We start from the raw sequence: 24,143 nt of genomic DNA on the forward strand, positions 1-24,143 counted from the left end.
GTAAAATAAATATTAATCCTAAAATAGCTACAATATAATTATAATTTATATTGTAGCTATATTAGGGTTTATTTTACAGGTAAGTATTTAGATTTAAATAGGAATAAGTTATTTAATAAGAGTTAATTTATTTCGTTAGATTTAAATTATATTTAACTTAGGGGGGTGTTAGGGTTAGGGTTAGACTTAGCTTTAGGGGTTAATACATTTATTATAGTAGCGGTATAGTAGCGGTGAGATCCGGTCGGCAGATTAGGGGTTAATAATTGTAGGTAGGTGGAGGCGACGTTGGGGGCGGCAGATTAGGGGTTAATAAATATAATATAGGGGTCGGCGGTGTTAGGGGCAGCAGATTAGGGGTACATAGGGATAATGTAGGTTGCGGCGGTGTACGGAGCGGCAGATTAGGGGTTAATAATAATATGCAGGGGTCAGCGATAGCGGGGGCGGCAGATTAGGGGTTAATAAGTGTAAGGTTAGGGGTGTTTAAACTCGGGGTACATGTTAGGGTGTTAGGTGCAGACTTAGGAAGTGTTTCCCCATAGGAAACAATGTAGCTGCGATAGGAGCTGAACGCTGCTTTTTTGCAGGTGTTAGGTTTTTTTCAGCTCAAACAGCCCCATTGTTTCCTATGGGGGAATCGTGCACGAGCACGTTTTTGAGGCTGGCCGCGTCCGTAAGCAACGCTGGTATTGAGAGTTGCAGTGGTGGTAAATATGCTCTACGCTCCCTTTTTGGAGCCTAACGCAGCCCTTCTGTGAACTCTAAATACCAGCAGTATTTAAAAGGTGCAGGAGAAAAAAAGCCAGCGTAGCTAACGCACCCCTTTGGCCGCAGAACTCTAAATCTAGCCGTTAGTTTGCTTTATATAGCTTGACATTTCATATGTCATTGATGACTATTGGAGCTCCTGTTTTTAATGTATAAATTGAATATACTTATTTTTTGTTTAAGGCAGCTACTCTATCTCCATCTGTTGGCAAAGCTAGGACATGATTAAAAGATTTTCACTGCATCAGAAAATATTATTCTTTAAAAAAAAATACATTGTACGACTGACATACTGACAACTATAATGAGTAAAGGTAATTAAAGGGACAGTCTAGTCAAAATTAAACGTTCATGATTCAGATAGGACATGCGATTTTAAACAACTTTCCAATTTACTTTTATTATCAAATTTGCTTTGATCTCTTGGTATTCTTTGTTGAAAGCTAAACCTAGGTTTATTCATATACTAATTTCTAAGCCCTTAAAGGCCGCTTCTTATCTCAGGGTATTTTGATAGTTTTTCACAGCTAGACAGCGCTAGTTTGTGTGTGCTATATAGATAGCATTGTGCTCAAGTCTGTCATAAGTACTGAAATAAGAGGGCAGTCTGGGCTTAGATACAAGATATTAAAAAAGGTAACAAGTGTATTAATATTACTGTGTTGGTTATGCAAAACTGGGGAATTGGTAATAAAGGGATTATCTATCTTTTTAAATAATAATAATTTGGGAGAACACTGTCCCTTTAAATATAAAGCTTGAATTACAATACAAATTATGTCTAAGGTGATAAAACCAAAAGAAGGGCGCACAATCCTCTAAGTGTAATTCATTTTAAAACACAATTTTATTACAATGAATACTCACTCACACCAATACGTTCCCACAGCGATGTGTAAAACCAATGCAAGCGTCCTTGGAAATCTCCCACAATCACAAAAGATTGTCCTATATGAGATGGAGTTCTATCCGGTATGCAGTTTAAAAGTCACAATAAAATTGAAACAGTATTAAAAAGAACCGCCACAATACCGCACCAGCTGCTCGATGTAATACCGGCTTGAATACAGCTGATCAGATGGAAAGTCAAGGCGGTGGGCGTGGCCTTATGCGTTTTGTAGGGAACTTCCTACTTGCCAGAGGCTGCCCCTGACGAAGTAGGGACTTCCCTACGAAATGCGTTGAGAGATTTCAAAGGATGTTTGTATTGTTTTTACACATCACTGTGGAACCGTATTGGTCATTTTATTTTTCTAACATACCTCCCAGTGTTTGAGGTCTGAGAGTGTGAGTATTCATTGTAATAAAATTGTGTTGTTTTAAAATGAATCACACTTAGAGGAGTTTGAGCCCTTCTTTTGGTTTCTCACTCATACAGCTATATCCTGTATCCAGTACTGAGTATTTTTGAAGTGGCAGCAATCAACACAAACCTATGGGCTAATATATTAGCCATATATCCTTTTATTTGTATTTTTGTTTGTATTATTAATGGGGCGCTCTGGATTTTTTGTGTATTTATGTACAATTGATGTCTAGTATAGTATTTTCTTTGTGTGGATACAAAGGTAGCACCTAGCTTAACATAGTCACAGCATTTGCAAGGGTGTCGCCCACATTTGTAAAACGCATTAGTTTTATTAAGCTACATTCTTTTTTGTGCAATTGCCATAGAAGAAAAGTCCCTCTTAGGGAATTACCTATAGTATATGCTCTTCTTGAAACAAATCTCAGTGTTATAGATCTGGTGCTAAAGTGTCATCTCGAATAAGAAGTGGAAAATATTGGGCCCGATTACAAGTGGAGCGCTAAATATTGCTTTTGTGAAAGCAAAATTTGCGCTCCACTGAGTAACACCAGTGCACGCTAATGTGCGCTGGTATTTCCAGTTGAGCACAACTGCTAGGAAGCCTTGCGCTCATGAGAGCACGCTTCTATAAGCTCCAACGGGAGCCTCGTTCTCATGCCGTGAGACATGGCATGAGAACCAAGCATTGAAGGGGGAAACTAACACCCTACTCGTGCGCAATCCTGATCGTATATTCTCAAGTGCGCTAACCCAACATTAAAAGTTGAATTTTTTACATTACATTGTTCTTCATATAGAATCTGTTCTATTTATTTGTAGATACATGATAATATATAGGTATAGATAAATACAGATATATATAGAAATATCTATATCAAAATACAATAGCTGATAATGAAGACTTCCATGGCTCTATTGGTGGATAGTGCCCTGCCCCACATGTGTAAGAACAAAAAAATTATAAAAACACCAAAATCATTTTTCCGTGCAGGAACATTTATTGAAAAGTCTGTAATATATTTTAAAATACCATCTTGGAATCCATTTTACCCATATATACAATTCTATTCAAAATCTAGACTCTCAGAGGTAATTTTAGGAAAACTCTGTGGCAAAAAACATTTGCAATGAAAATGCTCCCTTATAATATACAGATAGTGTAGCTGTATGACTATATTTTAGTCTTTAATGCGAAAAAACATTTCACATTCTTGCACTGAGCTGTTTTTGAGCTTTTAGGTGTAACATTTAAAGGGACACTGAACCCAATTTTTGTCTTTCGTGATTCAGATAGAGCATGCAATTTTAAGCAACTTTCTAATTTTCTCCTGTTATCAAATTTTCTTCATTCTCTTTGTATCTTAATTTGAAAAGCAAGAATGTAAGTTTAGATGCGGGCCCATTTTTGGTGAACAACCTGGGTTGTTCTTGCTGATTGGTGGATAAATTCATCCACCAATAAACAAGTGCTATCCATTGTTCTGAACCAAAATTGCCTGGCTCCTTAGCTTAGATGCCTTCTTTTTTTAAATAAAGATAGCAAGAGAACGAAGAAAATTTGATAATAGGAGTAAATAAGAAAGCTGCTTAAAATCGCATGCTCTATCTGAATCACGAAAGAAAAAAAATTGGGTTCAGTGTCCCTTTAAGCTCTACTGTGTGCTTTATTTTTTTGAGACCCACCAAATTAAAAACATACAATTACTTTATGAATATATAGGATCATGACATGAGAATTCAACAACAAAAGTTTGAAATTTCAATAAAATAAAAATAAATGTAATTTTCAATAATAGTGTGTATTTGTTTTTCTGAACTTTATGATCAAAAAGTTTGTGGATTTATAAACTATAACCAACTTTTGAATTTCGGAAAACAGTTAACTACAGCTCTGAGATTGTGGTTAGGATTCTCGCGTCAATCTAGATTGCGCTAACGATATTGCGATTGCGCTCAACTTTTAATATCAGTGCAATGATAAAGCCTGAACATGATATCGCATGCGTAAAACCATTTGCACCTCACTTGTAATCTAGCCCTTAATGTCTGCCTGTATCTCTTGCATTTTTTTATAGCTTTTGACAAGCAGACAGGGTTAGTGCCATATTGATGACATTGTGCTCACTCCCGTGAAGTTATTTATGAGTAAGCACTGATTGGCTAAAATGCAAGTCTGTAAAAAAAAACTGAAATAGGAGGGCAGTCTGCAGAGGCTTAGAACCAAGGTAATCACAGATAAGATAAGTGCATTAATATAACTGTGTTGGTTATGCAAAACTGGGGAATGGGTAATAAAGGGATTATCTATCTTTTTTAACAATAATAATGTTGGCGTAGACTGTGCCTTTAATCGTGCTCATGTCTCTTCCTCTGCTTGTCTCTTATACTGTCCATAGTACCTTCCATCTTAGATCCCCTCATTATGCTAGACCCCTCCTCCCCATATTCAGAAATATATCACTTTCTGCATTGTACACATTCTGTATATCAAGATATGGGGGTCGAATTATCATATGTCGAGCGGACATGATCCACTGAGCGGATCATGTCCGCCCGACATCGCTGAATGCCGACAGCATACGCATTTAGCATTGCACAAGCAATTCTGGTGAACTGCTTGTGCAATGCCGCCCCCTGCAGATTTGCGGCCAATCGGCAGACCGCAGCCTCAGAGGAGGCGTATGAGTTAAGGGGCATCGGTCTTAAGACCGCTGCTTCTTAACTCCTGTTTCCAGCGAACCCGAAGGCTCGCGTGAAAACATTTACTTTGGGGCCGTTACGGGGATTGTTAAATTGCCCCATGATCTTGATTGTATTACTCCATACCTAAAAAGGTTATGCAGAAAGTGACAGATTTATGGGATCCCTATTTAAAAAACGGTTGCCCTGATAAGAGAATTTTGTACAGCATTGCCCTAAAGTTTTAAGCTTTTTTGCTTTTAAGAAAACTAAAAAAAAACTATTCTAAAAAAACTATTCTACAAAAGACTGCCCTTAGAAGGGCATTTTTAGGGCATTGCTCTAAAGTTTTCAGCTCTTTTTGCTTTTAAGAAAAAAAAAAAACATATTCTAAAATAAATCCTATACTAAAAGAATCCTTAGATTGAAAATAAAAAAATGCCCACCCCAAAAAAATACTAACGCTAAACCCCACCTAAAGTTTATACTCACTAATTTGACTCTGGCTCCTATGTGATAGCCAACTGTGGTGCTCCATTTTATGGTAAGTCCCCTCTTCATCCTAGCGGTGGCGGGGCCCATCTTCATGTAGGTGGTGGTCCTCTTCTATCTTCATCCCAGTAGTGGCGGTCCATCTTCATCCATCTTCTGCCACCGCTTCGCTGGGGAAGTCTCTTTTTTCACATATATGTGTATACATGTTTATATATGTATATATGTAGTTATATGTGTAAATATGTATATGTATTCATCTACCTAGAAAAAAACAGTGTATGGTAAACCCTTATAAACAAAGCATAGTGATGGCCGTCTCCGGTAACCGGGACATGGCAGACATACTCACCCCCTCCAGAAGAGCCAAATACCTTACAGCCGTCAGAGGTGTACTTGAATGCACCAAAGGTTGGAGATGCTCGTTTGAACAAACCGGAACAATATCCAACAGCAGCGTTCCTGCTGGTCTCCTTCTCTTCCGCCTCTATCCGCAGTTCCCGGCCAGCGGCTGTGTGAATGACAGGACGATACGTTGAGAGTAATGTGTGTGGGGGGGTGTGTCTCCAGATAATCTTCACCCGGTACTTGCAGTTGGTGAGGAAAACCATTTGCTTTATGTTATATATTTTTTAATATATATTATGTATCTATCAGTGTAAACCCTTATATGCATTTATATATATATATATGCATATATTCTTTCATCTGATATGATGACTGCATGTTTTTTGCCATAGATATGCATCTTAGGGTGGTTTCACCGTAAGTTTTGATACATTTTTGTTTTTCTTTGCTTAGGTTTGTGACTGCATATTAATTTATCTTTGTGTTTGCATCCTTTAACTAGCTGGCAGACATATGGTTAAATTCTCACTTATTTGATAGTTGAAGTAGGCGTGTGTTTTATTAGGTTGTACAGCCTATTAGATTTGTTGTTACCCCTTTTAAATGGCACACATTTGTATAGCACCTTATGCTAAGATTACGGCTCTCAGCCGAAACATGTTAGCCGTTGGTGTCACACACACTTTGTTTTACTTTTATATTGCACTGTTTCCCCTGGGCTTCAACGCTCTTTTATTGGACTTTATCAATAAATATTTTGTTTTAACTTCCATTGACATGGAGTGCTTTTGGGATTACATACATACTTTCTTTTTCCTATTCATCTACCTATACATATATAAACACATGTATACACACACACACACATACATATATATATATATATATATATATATATTTACAGTAGAAATGCATATGTATGTATATATAAGATATGCAGCAGGAAAGCACTCTCACTTCAAGCTTCCACTGCCAGGGTGCATGCAAAATCCCATAGAAGATAAACAAAGCAGGCTTGCACTCACTGGACTTTAACAATAGGTGCCTTTAAATGTGACGTTTCGGGGAACGTATCCCCTTCCTCAGTATCTTCTATGTATGTATATATATATATTATAGCCCCTTTCCATTCTAACACCTTGTCATATACCATATACATTTGAACCCTTATAATTTTTTTATAATATTTATATGGATATTTTTATCAGATAGTGTTTATATGAGTATAACTGTCTTAAGACCGCTGCTTCTTAACTCCTGTTTCCAGCGAAACTGAAGGCTTGCACGGAAACAGGTGAATATGGCACCTTTACACAAGTTCTTCAGTAACGTTAACCAGGCAAATGTAAAAATCAATTGCGCTCACACTGTGTGCATGCAAGTGAGCACGTGGGTGCCAGCTGTTCTGTGTGTTTTTTTATTTATTTTTATTTTCCTCAGTCATCTCCCCTTAACATACTTCCTACACATTTTGAGGAAGTGGTTGGGTATATAAAGCCAGTGTTAAACCTCACCGTTATACTGTCACAGATCAGCTGCTACAGATTACTTTAGTAAGACCAGGGCTGTGTGTGCACTGAAGCTTGCGATCATGGTAAGTACATCTGCACATTCGCATGCACCAAAAATACACGTGCACTCACATATACATTCTCTTTCTCTCACGAAAAACCACACAATACAAATGCATATACTCTCACACTAATACTAAAACACAAACAAAATCACAAAAACACAACCACATGAACATATACACTCATAAACCAACATATACAAACACATATACACTCATAAACCAACATATACAAACACATATACACTCATAAACCAACATATACAAACACATATACACTCATAAACCAACATATACAAACACATATAATCCAACATATACAAACACATATACACTCATAAACCAACATATACAAACACATATACACTCATAAACCAACATATACAAACACATATAATCCAACATATACAAACACATATACACTCATAAACCAACATATACAAACACATATACACTCATAAACCAACATATACAAACACATATAATCCAACATATACAAACAGATATACACTCATAAACCAACATATACAAACACATATACACTCATAAACCAACATATACAAACACATATACACTCATAAACCAACATATACAAACACATATAATCCAACATATACAAACACATATACACTCATAAACCAACATATACAAACACATATACACTCATAAACCAACATATACAAACACATATAATCCAACATATACAAACAGATATACACTCATAAACCAACATATACAAACACATATACACTCATAAACCAACATATACAAACACATATAATCCAACATATACAAACACATATACACTCATAAACCAACATATACAAACACATATACACTCATAAACCAACATATACAAACACATATACACTCATAAACCAACATATACAAACACATATACACTCATAAACCAACATATACAAACACATATACACTCATAAACCAACATATACAAACACATATAATCCAACATATACAAACACGTATACACTCATAAACCAACATATACAAACACATATACACTCATAAACACACACACATACAACACATATATACACTCATAAACACACACATACACTTATAAACACACACATACAATCATGTATACACTTATAAACACACACATACAATCATGTATACACTTGTAAACACACACATATACACAGGTATACACTTATAAACATACACATGCATACACACAAATATACACCTATAAACACACTTAAACACAAACATACACCTATAAACACACACATATACACAGGTATACACTTATAAACACACACATACACATGTATACACACAAACATACACCTATAAAGACACACATACAATCACGTATACACTTGTAAACACACACATATACACATCTACACACTTATAAACACACACATACACAGGTTTACACTTATAAACACACACATACAATCACATATACACTTGCAAACACACACATATACACATCTATACACTTATAAACACACACATACAATCAAATATACACTTGCAAACACACACATATACACATGTATACACTTATAAACATACACATGCATACACACAAATATACACCTATAAACACACACATACAATCACGTATACACTTGTAAACACACACATATACACATCTATACACTTATAAACACACACATACACAGGTTTACACTTATAAACACACACATACAATCACATATACACTTGCAAACACACACATATACACATCTATACACTTATAAACACACACATACACAGGTTTACACTTATAAACACACACATACAATCACATATACACTTGCAAACACACACATATACACATCTATACACTTATAAACACACACATACAATCACATATACACTTGCAAACACACACATATACACATGTATACACTTATAAACACACATTTACACAGGTTTACACTTATAAACATACACATGTATACATACAAACATACACCTATAAACACACTTACACACATGCATACACACAAACATACACCTATAAACACACACATATACACACAAACATACCCCTATAAACACACACATGTACACACGTATACACTTATAAATACACTCATGCACACACGTATACACATACACCTATAAGAACACACGTATACATATAAACACACACATACACACACGTATACACTTATCAATACACACAACACACCTATAAATACGCACATACACATATAATACACACATATACAAACGTATAAACTAATAAACACACACATATACAAACATAAATACCTATGAACACACACATATAAGCATGTATACACTTATAAACACACACGTATACACTTATAAACACACACATATACCTATAAACACACACATATACAGACATATACACTTATAAACACATACACACACGTATAAACTTAAAAAACACATACATATACACCTATAAACACACACATATACACTTCTAAACACTCATGTATACACTTAAAAACACACACATATACACTTATAAACACTCACATACACACACGTATAAACTTATAAACTTATAAACACACACATATACACATACTGTACATATACACCTATAAATACACCTATAAATACACACATAAACACATGTATACACGTATAAACACACACATACACAGGTTTACACTTATAAACACACACATACAATCACATATACACTTGCAAACACACACATATACACATCTATACACTTATAAACACACACATACACAGGTTTACACTTATAAACACACACATACAATCACATATACACTTGCAAACACACACATATACACATCTATACACTTATAAACACACACATACAATCACATATACACTTGCAAACACACACATATACACATGTATACACTTATAAACACACATTTACACAGGTTTACACTTATAAACATACACATGTATACATACAAACATACACCTATAAACACACTTACACACATGCATACACACAAACATACACCTATAAACACACACATATACACACAAACATACCCCTATAAACACACACATGTACACACGTATACACTTATAAATACACTCATGCACACACGTATACACATACACCTATAAGAACACACGTATACATATAAACACACACATACACACACGTATACACTTATCAATACACACAACACACCTATAAATACGCACATACACATATAATACACACATATACAAACGTATAAACTAATAAACACACACATATACAAACATAAATACCTATGAACACACACATATAAGCATGTATACACTTATAAACACACACGTATACACTTATAAACACACACATATACCTATAAACACACACATATACAGACATATACACTTATAAACACATACACACACGTATAAACTTAAAAAACACATACATATACACCTATAAACACACACATATACACTTCTAAACACTCATGTATACACTTAAAAACACACACATATACACTTATAAACACTCACATACACACACGTATAAACTTATAAACTTATAAACACACACATATACACATACTGTACATATACACCTATAAATACACCTATAAATACACACATAAACACATGTATACACGTATAAACACACACATACACCTATACACACACACATATACACACGTGTACACCTATAAACACACATATACACACACATATACACTCACAAACACACAAATAAACGCACATATACACATATAAATATACACATATACACAAGTATACACTTATAAACACACACATACACACAAACATATACACATATACACTTATAAACACACACATACACACAAATATATACACATATACATTTATGAACACACACATACACCACACAAGTATACACACAAGAATACACCAATAATCAAACACATACACCTAAAAACACACACATATACACTTATAAACACACACATATACACCTATAAACACACACATACATAAACAACTTTTAAACACACACATATACACTTAAAAACAAACACATACACACGTGTACTCTTATAAAAACACAAATACATACACATATACACAAACATATACACTCATAAACACAAACATGCAGACATATATACACTCATAAACACACACATACACACGTATACACTTATAAACACACACATATATATACAGTATATATATATATATATATATATATATGCATTCGTAAACACTAACATACAGACACATGTTTACTCAAAAACACACATACACACATGTATACACTTATAAACACATACAAACACACATATACACTTATAAACACACACTAGTAAAGGTGAATAACATAGGTCATATAAATAGATTTCAGTAGAGCATAACTACAGTAGATTGTAATAATCTAGCTATATAACAAAATAAATATTACTGTGCCTACACATACATCATTGGTTGATAGTTAACATGCCGCATAGAACAATGCTATATTTTACACCAGTTTTTAACCTTTTCAGAAGCAATGACAAATATTATTTACTCCCCTGCACAGCTTAGATCTAAAGAAATGCTTTGTGTTTATGAACCAAGGCAAATAAATGGGAGTTAGATTTTTCTCAATCTAGTTTTTCTAATTTTGTTTTGATGCCTGCTATTCTGATACAATACAGCAAATACAGCAGCATTTTAGAACAATACAACAACATTACAGTTAACAGCATTTAAAGGGACACTTAACCCAATTTTTTTCTTTAATGATTCAGATAGAGCATGCTTTGACTTCGATCTCTTGTTATCTTTATTTAAAAATCAGGAATCATGTAAAGAGCCCGACCATTTTTGGTTGAGAACATGGGTTATGCTTGCTTATTGCTTTGCTGAATGAAGCCACCATTAAAGTGACATTCAACCCAACATTTTTATTTCATAATTCAGATAGAGAATTCAAATGTATACAACATTCTCATTTACTTCTATTATCTAATTTGTTTCAGTCTTTAGATATCCTTTGTTGAAGAAATATCAATGCACATAGGTGAGCCAATCACACGAGGCATCTATGTGCAGCCACCAATCAGCAGCTACTGAACCTATCTAGATATGCTTTTCAGCAAAGTATATCATGATAATGAAGCAAATTAGATAATAGAAGTAAATTAGAACGTTGTTTAAAATTGCATGCTCTTTCTGAATGATGAAAGAAAAAAATTGGGTTTCATGTCCCTTTAAGCAAGCACTATCCAGGGTGCTGAATCTAAAATGGGCTGGCTCCTAAGCTTTAAATGCATGCTTTTTAAATAAAGATAGCAAGAGAACGAAGAAAAATTTATATTAGGAGTAACTTAGGAAGTTGCTTAAAATTGCTGCTATATCTGAATCATGAAAGAAAAAATGTGTGTTTAGTGTCCCTTTAAAGTATTCCATATAGCTTTGTTTGAAATTAATTAGACATTCAAATGTTTACTCCTAACAGTATGTGCAAAATAAACAGACATATAACAAAATACGTTCACACAGGAACAAAAGAGTAACACATTTTAAATGCCCCCTTATAGGCAACAAATGAAAAAAATTACTATGGTTAACATACCTTTACAGCTTAATATAACATTTCTATGCTGTGTGAAAAAGTTTATGTATATGTGCGTTTCTAGGTGTGTATACAGTATATATATATATATATATTTATATATATGCATGTTTATATGTGGGTGTAAATTTGTATATATGTGCATGTATGTATGTGCATGCATGTGTGCATGTGTTTACAAGTACATGTGTGTATATATGTATTATTGTATATGTGCCTGTGTGTATATATCTATCTATCTATCTATCTATCTATCTATCTATATATATATATATATATATGTGTGTGTGTGTGTGTGTGTGTGTGAGTGTGCATGTGTATATGTGGGTGTAAATTTGTATATATGTGCATGTGTGTATGTGCGTGCATGTGTGCATGTGTTTACAAGTACATGTGTGTATATTATATATATGTATTATTGTATATGTGCCTGTGTGTATATATATATATATATATATATATATATATAACAGATGTAAATGCACTCTCAGAAGTCCTGAGAGTGCATTTACATCTGTTATAAATGCTATTTATATTTGCACCCAGGCTATTGTCTCTTGGTGGGCTGAACTGGAAATTGTTTGGATATATATATATATATATATATATATATATATATATATATATATATATATATATATGTGTGTGTGTGTGCATGTGTATATGTGGGTGTAAATGTGTGTATATGTGTGTGTGTATGTATATATATGTGCTAGTTTATGTGTATGTGCATGTGTTTATATGTGCCTGTCTGTGTTTATATGTGCCTGTGTGTGTGTATATGTGCTAGTGTATGTATGTGTGTGTGCATGTGTTTAAATGTGCCTGCGTGTATGTATACATGGGATAGTATATATATGTGTCTGTGTATACGTGCTAGTGTATGTATGTGTGTGTGCATGTGTTTATATGTGCCTGTGTGTGTATATACATGCTAGTGTATGTGTGTGTGCATGTGTTTATATGTGCCTGTGTGTATATATACATGTGATAGTGTATGTATGTGTGTGTGCATGTGTTTATATGTGCCTGTGTGTATATGTACATGTGTGTGTGCGTGTGTTTATATGTGCCTGTGTATATATATATATGTGCTAGTGTATGTGTGTGTTTATATGTTTCTGTGTGTGTATATACATGTTATAGTATATGTATGTGTGTGCATGTGTTTATATGTGCCTGTGTGTATATATACATGTGCTAGTGTATGTGTGTGTGAGTGTGTTTATATGTGCCTGTGTGTATATATACATGTGCTAGTGTATGTGTGTGTGCGTGTGTTTTTATGTGCCTGTGTGTATATATATATGTGCTAGTGTATGTGTGTGTTTATATGTTTCTGTGTGTGTATATACATGCTAGTTTATGTGTGTGTGCATGTGTTTATATGTGCCTGTGCGTATATATACATGTGATAGTGTATGTATGTGTGTGTGTGTGCATGTGTTTATATGTGCCTGTGTGTATATATACATGTGATAATGTATGTATGTGTGTGTGCATGTGTTTACATGTGCCTGTGTGTATATATACATGTGATAGTGTATGTATGTGTGTGTGCATGTGTTTATATGTGCCTGTGTGTATATATACATGTGATAGTGTATATATGTGTGTGTGCATGTGTTTATATGTGCCTGTGTGTGTATATACATGTTATAGTGTATGTATGTGTGTGTGCGTGTGTTTATATGTGCCTGTGTGTATATATACATGTGCTAGTGTATGTGTGTGTGCGTGTGTTTATATGTGCCTGTGTGTATATATATATATATATGTTCTAGTGTATGTGTGTGTTTATATGTTTCTGTGTGTGTATATACATGCTAGTTTATGTGTGTGTGCATGTGTTTATATGTGCCTGTGTGTATAAATACATGTGATAGTGTATGTATGTGTGTGTGCATGTGTTTATATGTGCCTGTGTGTGTATATACGTGCTAGTGTATGTGTGTGTTTATATGTGCCTGTGTGTGTATATACATGCTAGTTTATGTGTGTGTGCATGTGTTTATATGTGTTTATAGGTGCCTGTGTGTGTATATACATGTGATAGTGTATATATGTGTGTGTGTGTTTCTCCTCTAAATATGGCAAGTTGTTTGAAGTTTGGTCACTGAAAATAATTGCAGCAGACTCAATATCAATTTATTCAGACACTCGGTTAATAAGTTAATTTATTGTAATACTTTACAATAGGCCAGATTATTAGTGAAGAGCAAATTAATGCTCCCGCTTGAGCGTTACTTGCTCTAGAAGTTCATATTTTGCGCTTGTCAGGTTATGCTCATATTACTAGTTGAAAGTAAACTGTTTTCGCTCTAGCGGTAACCTGATAAGTGCAAAAATCTGAAGTTAGAATATCACGTGCACGTTTACGTATTCCCCCAGAGAAGTCAATGGAGAAAAAAAAGTGAAGAAAAAAACATCCCACTCTCACGCAAACAGAATCGCATATTCTCATTTGCTCTAACCCGACATGAAAATATGATTATTTCACATTATATATATACACACACACACACACATACACAGACACATACACACACACACACACACACACACACACACACACATACACACACACACGCACACATACACAGACACATACACATACACACACACACACACATACACACACACACACACATACATACATACACACACACACATACACACACACACACATACATACACACACACACACACACACACATACATAGCCATGTTTAGACATTTATATGTTTGTATCTCAATGTTAAAAGGACACTAAACCCACATTTTTTCTTTAATGATTCAATGATTTTAAGCAACTTTCTAATTTACTCCTATTATCAATGTTACTTCAGCTTAGGTTTTATTTTTATTTCACAGGTAAGTTTATATTTATTTTAACTAGTTAGACTAGTTAGTAAATAGTTATTAACTATTTACTAACTACCTAGTTAAATAAATACAAACTTACGTGTGAAATAAAAATAAAACCTAAGCTGCCTTATACTAAAACTTACCATTACAAAATAAAAAAGCCTACCATTACAAAAAATAAAAAACACTAAAATTACAAAAAATAACAAACGAAATTATCCAAAACAATAAAAATTATTCCTATTCTAATACCCTGTTTAAAAAAACCCACCCACAAAATAAAAATAAAGTAAAACCTAGTCTACGCATTGCCCTGAAAGGGGCATTTGTATGTGTATTGCCCTTAAAGGGGCATTTAGCTCTTTTTCCTGCCCTTAAAAGGGCATTCAGCTCTTTTATGAAATTTCCAAGCCCTAATCTAAGAATAAAAACCCACCCCAAAATGAAATAAAATACATTACACAAAATAACAAATTATCAAAAATAATAAAAATTATCATTTTAATACCCATTTAAAAATAAAACACCCCAAAATAAAAAACCTAATCTAGAATAAACTACCAAATTTGTAGGGCATTGCCCTAAGTTAAACAGCTCTTGTACCTGAAAAAAAATACAAAGACCCTCTAATATTACAAACCCCCACCCCCCCAAACACATAAAATAAAAAAAACTATCTAAAAAACCTAAGCTACCCATTGCCCTGAAAAGGGCATTTGTATGGGGATTGCCCTTAAAAGGACATTTAGCTCTTTTTGCATTGCCCTGAAAAGGGCATTTAGCTAGTTTACGAAAAGCCGAAACCCTAAAATTAAAAAAAAAACAACACTCAAACAACCTTAAAAAATCCTAACACTAACCCCCGAAGATCCACTTACAGTCGCTGAAGTCCCCCTTGAAGGATCTTCATCCCGGCGGCTTTGGGGTTTTTGTAATCGAGCTAAATGACCTTTTCAGGGCAATGCAAAAGAGCAATGCCCATACAAATGCCCTTTTCAGGGCAATGGGTAGCTTAGGTTTTTCTTAGTTTTTTTATTTTGGGGGGTTGGTTGGGTGGTGAGTTTTACTGTTGGGGGGGGTCTTTGTATTTTTTTACAGGTAAAAGAGCTGTTTAATTTAGGGCAATGCCCTACAAAAGGCCCTTTTAAGGGCTATTGGTAGTTTATTGTAAGCTAGGGTTTATTTTTATTTTGGGTGGGCTTTTTTATTTGTATAGGGCTATTAGATTAGGTGTAATTCTTTTTTAATTTTGATAATGTTTCGTAGTTTAGTGTTTGTTATTTTTTCTAATTTAGTATTTTTTATTTTTTGTAATTAGATAGTTTTTAATTTTTATAGTAGTATTAGGATTTTTTTAATGTGTAATATAGTTTATTTAATTGGTAGTTAGTTTAATTTTAGTTTAATAATTATATTAGTTTAATTGTTAGTTTATACTTAGTTTTTTTTAATTTTACAGGTAAGTTTTAAGTTAATTTAAGATAGGGAAATTGTAATTTTAATATAAAGTTAGGGGGGCAGTAGGTTTAGTGGTTACTAGTTTAAATTAGTTTATTGAGATGTGGGGGACTTTCGGTTTAGCGGTTAATAGTTTAATTCAGTATATTTCATTGTGGGGGGCTTGCGGTTTAGGGGTTAATAGGTTTATTATAGTGGCGCCAGTGTAGGGCTTAATAACTTTAGTATAGTGGGGGCGATGTGGGCGGACGGCAGATTAGGGGTTAATAACTTTAGTATAATGGCAGCGATATTGGGAGCGGCAGATTAGGGGTACTAACTTTAATATAGTGTTTGCGATGCGGGAGGGCCTAGGTTTAAGGGTTAATAGGTACTTTATGGGTGTTTAGTGCACTTTGTAACACTTTAGTTATGAGTTTTTTGTAACAGTTTTTTAGCGTAAAACTTATAACTACTGCTTTTAGATTGCGGAACGTATCTTGTCGGTATAGGCTGTACCGCAAGATTTTTAGCCTCACAGCAAAACTCGGAATGGCTGCGCTATGGAAGTCCCATGAAAAAACGTCATTTTTACGTGTGCGGGACTGACGTTGCGTTACAGGCTATAAGGCTTGCGGTACAGCTATACAGACAAGACTTGTAATGGCTGTGGCAGCGTTAAAACACGAACGCAAAACTTGAAATCTAGGTGATTATTTTTAGTTTGACACTCTTTTAAGACTTTAGTTACAAATAGTTTCATCTCACCGTGGTATAATAATAAATAAATCAGTGTATTAGAGATTTGGTACAGCAGAGAACAGACAAACAGTCTTTACAAACGTATTATAGATGTAACACAACAGTTATTTATAAGTATACCATTCAATCTGTAATATTTACACTAGACTTAATTACATGGCCTTTAAAAATGTAATTATAACACTCATGTTTTTGTACCACTTTACTCAGTTAGGTTGGCTATGCCTAGTCTTACCAGAAGTCCCACTTTTACTGGGATTGTCCCGGTTTGGAGGCGCTGTCCCAGTGTCCCACCCAGTTGTTCATTCTGTCCCAGTAGGGTTGCCACCTCCAGGTTTCAAATCATGTGTCCGGGTTTCAGACCACCTGAAACCCAGACACATTATTTAAAATGACTGCACTGTGGCTCTCCAGCATAGTTGGATGCTGGTACTTTGTTACATACAGCCCTGCTTAGCTTAACGTTCGTGTCCTTCAAAGTTTACATTTAGTAATACAGGCTGAGTGAGCAGCGTAGAGTTTTTTTAATGTTGTAGTACTACTTGGTTTATTTTTCTAAGAATTTAACCCCGACCCCTGGTGACATTGCCGGTAATACACCTTTAGGGGAATCATATGGGTATGACTAGGAAGTACAGACAGGCAGGATTTTAGGCCTGGATCTTGCTTTACTTCATGCAGAATAGCATTTTGGCTGTAATCTTCCTGCATTATGGTATAGAGTAACCACTTAAACAGCTTTATCAGATACGTGTTTCTTTTTTACTTTCATTCAATGTTGTATTTATGCCTTATCAGTATTTGGCTCTGTTCCTTAATTAGACATAAAACACATATTACACTGCAGATATTAAATTGTGAAAGTGATAATTATGCTTGATGTTTGGCATTATTTAGAATCTGAGATTTAGAATAATGATTTATTTGCCATGACAACGTAATGGTGCCTTTTTCACTAGGGGGTGGTGGTATGGTCTATTTAAACTGTGTGATTTACTTTTTTGACTGAGGAAGGGTAGAGTATCCACAAAACATTACACACATAAAAGCTACTACTTTAAAAGGACCGGTAATTGCCACGCCCCCTTGACCACGCTCCTGACCACACCCCCACTGGCACCGCACCAGGTGGTCCCAGCTTCACCTCTAAAAATTATGGTAAGCCTAGCTATGCCTTGTGTTTTTTTTTTTCATTTAATTTTGGGTTAATATATTTGTTGAGTGAGAACAAGTTTAGATCACTATAGGGACAACCAGACTCCTTTATAAATGTTTAGATAATGACTGATATTAAATGCATCATTAAAGTCTATGGGGGTTTTAGTAGATAAGATAAACCATGTGCTAAGCTTTTCTAAAGGATTGTAATTAACCTCTATATCATTTTATAACCCTTTGTCTTTACAGATGCGGAGGATGTTGGTCTTATTTCTTGTGCTTGCTGTCTGGAGTAACTCCCTGCCGGTGACCAGCTTTTCCCCAGAGGAGCTTCTGAGAGTCACTGTCTACATCAATAACAAATTTGCTAAGTAATTATCTTTTTTGATACCATTTAAATGTAGTGTACACAGTTTTTACCTCAGTGATTACCTTGTTTCTAAGCCTTTGCAGCCAGCCCCCTGATCACAGGGCTATTCATTTATTATCTATTGACTTGCATTTTAGCGAATTAGTGCAGTGTCCTGCACACCTTCACAGAAGAGAGCACAATGTTATCTATATGACACACATGAACTAGCAGTATCCTGTGGTGAAAAGCTAACAAAAAAGCATGTGATAAGAGGCTGTCTGTAGTGGCTTAGAAACAGGCAGACATTTAGAGGTTTTAATGATATAAAGTATATTAATAAAACAATTTTGGTTGTGAAAAGCTCGTGAAATGGGTAGTAAAGGACTTATCTATCTTTTTAAACAATATCTATGTTGGTGTAGGCTGTCCCTTTAAGTTTGCAATCTTGCCCTAAGTGTAAATCATTTCTTCTTGTAAACTTACTTCAGTATATTAAAGGGACAGTCTACTCCAGAATTTGTATTGTTTTAAAAGATAGATAATCCCTTTATTACCCATTCCCCAGTTTTGAATAACCAACACAGTTATATTAATACACTTTTTACCTCAGTGATTACCTTGTATCTAAGCCTCTGCAGACTGCCCCCTTATTTCAGTTCTTTTGACAGACTTGCATTTTAGCCAATCAGTGCTGACTCCTAGGTAATTAAACGGGCGTGAGAAAGTTATCTATATTGCACATATGAACTAACGCCCTCTAGTTGTGAAAAATGGTCAAACTGCATTCAGATCCGCAACAGGTCAGGTTTTCAGGATTACCTTGGATGAGAGCCGGTAAAATAACTATGTTTACAATTCAGATTATTATTTCACCTGTGCTCCAGTTCAGATATCCTCAAAATGTGGCCTGTTAGAGAGGCCTGAGGTCAGGTTTAAAAACCAGTGGTGTAGACTAATCCCTAATGTATCAGGGTAGAAGAGGGTACCTGTGTGTGAGACCTTCTGTGATGTTGCTGGTTCCTGTTTATTTCTTTACTTTTTAAATTCCCGATTTTCCTTCTTTACCTCTCTTTTAGCTCTGTGTATAGCACCAGGCTCTAGCTTGCAAGCTCAGTCTGAGATCTGGGGGGTGATACAGTAATAAAAGAGGGTGCATGAGAACCCATTAAAACTACTTCTGTTCTGGAAATTTAATTTTCTACATTTTTAATATTAAATTATATGTCATTATGTGATTATATCAGTTTGTTACTAACTACAATGTTTATCTAATTACAGAAATACCAATATGCAATACGCCTACGTTGTCAAGTTTTCTAACAACCAATGCAACACTCTAACAGATGAAAATATAGCGAATGTGCTAAATGTAGAAAATCCAGTTTGGGATGAGATATTCAAAAATGATCAGATTTATAGCGGAACAAACCTGGTAATGGCCAAATACAGAAACCCAAATAATAATAAAAAAGATGCAGAACATGCTGAATATCGTCTCTTTTACCCTACTGGATCTTCTACAGTTTCCCCAGTTGAAAACCTGATGAATACAGGAGCTAAAGCCGGATGTGTGCTGTTTTTTACTCTGAATTCGCCATGTGTGGGACGCTGTGCAGTAACTAATGGGGAATATAGTATCCTAGACAAACTGAATGTATTGAGTAAGATAGATGATAGAGCTTTAGTTTACAATACATTCTTTAATTCTGACCAAAAAAGACCAGTAAAAGAGGTCTGGAAAGCTTGGGCAGCTGTTGATAAAATAATACCCATGTATCGCTGTGACAATAACAGCTGCAGCAGATGCAGTGAAAATGATGTGATAGCCAACACTAAACACAATGTTTGCAAGAAATGATTACAAACAGCAAGTAGCAGGTTATGGGTTCTACTAACTGCTTTTAGTAACAAGTTAGTAGATAATAGCTCCAGACCCTGAGTAACAGCTAAACCAGCAAACACATACACTGATCATCTGGTACAAGTGTTAGTGAAGTTATATTAATAGCATTGCTTGACTATAAAGCTTTCTTGCTTATTTGCGCTTTGCATTATCACACTTGACTATGAGTAACATAACCTCATATGCAGACCAAGTAATTATTCCAATCCATTAGACATGTTGTGCACAGTCATTACGGTGGCTTTTTGTTGGGTTTTCGGTCTAATCCATTTGAAATCCCAGTTATCACAACTGACTTTGTACCATGTTACTGTCCTTAAAACTCTGCACTGAGACAGTAAGACAGCGGAAGTTCAAAATATCAGAAAAACCTTTTCAAACAGCTTCTCACACACTTTTTGAATTTATCTTCATTGATAGCTTCAACCATTTTGCCTGGTTCAAAATATCATACCTATATATTTCTTGTTTGTATTTTTTTCATTGTTTTCCCAGTCTAATAAAAAAATTAAAGCAATGTTCAAGAAACACTATGAATATGGTACACAATTTAAAGGGACAGTAAACACCTTGTAATTAAAAGTCATTTCTGTTGTGTTGCTATGAAATAATACACAGCCAAGTCTAAGCATTTGTAAAACAATTGAATACACTTTTACTACAATTGCTTTTGGTTAGCTAAGCCCCACCCACCATTTGGCTTATTTGGAGAAACCAATCTGGGCTTTAGTCAGCAGACAACAAGGCTAACCACAGTTAAAGGGGAAGAGTAAAGTACTTTGTTTTGCAGTGGTTATCAGTTAAAGCTTATGAGGGAAAGCTATGTAGCATTGTTAGCTGTGAGATCTCAGTACAACAGTGAATTCCAGCAGCACTTTAGTTTTTTTATAAATAACTTTATTCCATCATGTTTGGCTAATGCAATATATATTTTTTTTACCACCCTTAACCCCTTCACTACCGGGAATTTCAGAGAAGAACTTGCCTAAAATACTGGGCATAGCATTTTTTCTATGACTTTGTTTAAACAAAAATAGAACTTCGTTTTTTTTCTTTACTTGTTAAAACTATATATATGTATTTTAAGTAACTGATCGTGCTCCAGTTCCAGATGTGCACAGATGTCTGGGGCTCAGAAACTCCAGATTTTGGCTGTAACATAACAGCTGAGACTGCTGGAGCTTCCTGCAGCTCAGATTTATATACATGTAATGCGTTACCATAGACAATATATATATATATATGTCATTTTGGGTTAAGGGGTTAAAGTGACTAGCTAGCTCCCAGCTACTGAGACTACCTATGTATGCTTTTTAACAAACGACACCAAGAGAATAAATAAGTAAATTAGAATTTGTTTTTAAACTGTATTTTCTATCTGAATCATGAAAGAATAATGTTGGGTTTCATCCCCTTTTAATCATGTTTTTTTAGGCTTAAAAAACAAACAAAAAATAAACTAAAGTGCGGCTGGAATTTGTTGCTGTACTGAATGGCCTTAGACTAGGGTTGGGCAGTAACCCTTTAGTAACGTTCACAAAGAAGAAGGTGCTGTACTTTTTTTGTATTAGTTATGAGAAGTCTGGAGGTGCATTTCCAGCTCTGAAAATTAGAATATCCTCATTTTTAAGAGCTAAATGACATGAAAATGGATTGAAATAAATAACAGAGGTTGAAATGTGAGTTAACAGAACAGATGTACACCCTATAGAAATGCTGTTCACTTACTTTATATATACAGTATATATATATATATATATATATATATATATATATATATACACACTCATACTGTTAACTGATTTCTACTGATTTTGCTCTACTAAAATCAATAAAAGCTTAAACCAGCATAAAAATGTGTTCTTTATGTTATCAAAGGCTTCTTTATAAAAATGTGGTACAGCCATTATGGGTAATTTGGGTGTCACTATATACTGGGTGCAATTACTCCGTATAAAGGGCCATAAGTTCCATTTTATTTTTGAGGCCCTATAGACCAGGGTTTGGCAAATGCCGGAAGTCAAAGACAAGTGGCTTCTAGAACTTTACTTCTGGCTCCTAATATTTTGTATTATTATACACACATGATATCTATATATAATCATCCTTTATATTATTATTATTTATTTGTATAGCTCCATAAAATTCCGTAGCACTTGGTACAAATATAGGGGTATACAGTGACAAGGGTTTGTGATAAGATACAAATACATAAAAGACAAAACAAATCTAGTACAGGGTGAGGAGGACCCTGATCCGAAGAACTTACAATCTACATATTGAGGGTGCACTGCAGAGACATAAGGTTTGGGGTGGCTTGTCACACGGATTGTAGTTGCAGCAGTGAGTGAAGGTCAAGATTTGTTTTGGGTAAGATGAAAAGCAGAGGAGAGATGCTAAGCCTCTCTGAATAGGTGGGTTTTCAAAGAAGTCTGAGGCTATACCAGGTTGGAGACTGTTTGATGGAGCAGGGTAGAGAGTTCCAGAGGACAGGAGCAGCACAAGAGAAGTCTTGGAGGCAAGAGAGGGACATAGAGATAATAGGAATGGAGAGACATAAGTCAGAGGTTGAATAAAGAGTATGACTTGTGCAGTATTTGGAGATGAGAAAGGATATTTAGGGCTAGATAACAAGTGGCACACAAACAATTGCGCTGGGGTTTTCACGATCATTTACGTGCTTGTAAAACTGTGATCATTTTATAAGTTGAGCGCAATTGTGATTTACGCTAGAATCATTACCCCAATCTCATAGCTGTAGTTAACTGTTTTAGGAAAATTAAAAGTTGCACAAAACACAACAAAAATATGGTATGAAGTGCCATTACTCATATTAACACTCTGATAAAAATTATTTTAAAAAAATATTGCACACAAAAGTTATAAGGGATCAAAGATACGAGATCTCGGCAAAGGGCTTTTATATAGAAATACATAAATATGCATGTCTAAAAAAGGATATATGTATTTATATGT

At 34.7% G+C, this 24,143-nt stretch overlaps 1 protein-coding gene across 1 annotated transcript; it reads left to right on the top strand.

Moving 5' to 3' along the window:
* Nucleotides 1–7,097: 7,097 nt before the first annotated feature.
* LOC128655880 (uncharacterized) lies at nucleotides 7,098–23,023 on the top strand. The gene is made up of 3 exons (XM_053709467.1): nucleotides 7,098–7,193; nucleotides 19,162–19,283; nucleotides 20,543–23,023. The coding sequence occupies exons 1-3, from the start codon at nucleotides 7,191–7,193 to the stop codon at nucleotides 21,120–21,122; spliced, it is 705 nt and encodes a 234-aa protein (XP_053565442.1). The 5' UTR covers nucleotides 7,098–7,190; the 3' UTR covers nucleotides 21,123–23,023.
* Nucleotides 23,024–24,143: the final 1,120 nt, after the last annotated feature.

This window comes from Bombina bombina, chromosome 4 (assembly GCF_027579735.1).
Source record: "Bombina bombina isolate aBomBom1 chromosome 4, aBomBom1.pri, whole genome shotgun sequence".
Taxonomy (NCBI): domain Eukaryota; kingdom Metazoa; phylum Chordata; class Amphibia; order Anura; family Bombinatoridae; genus Bombina; species Bombina bombina.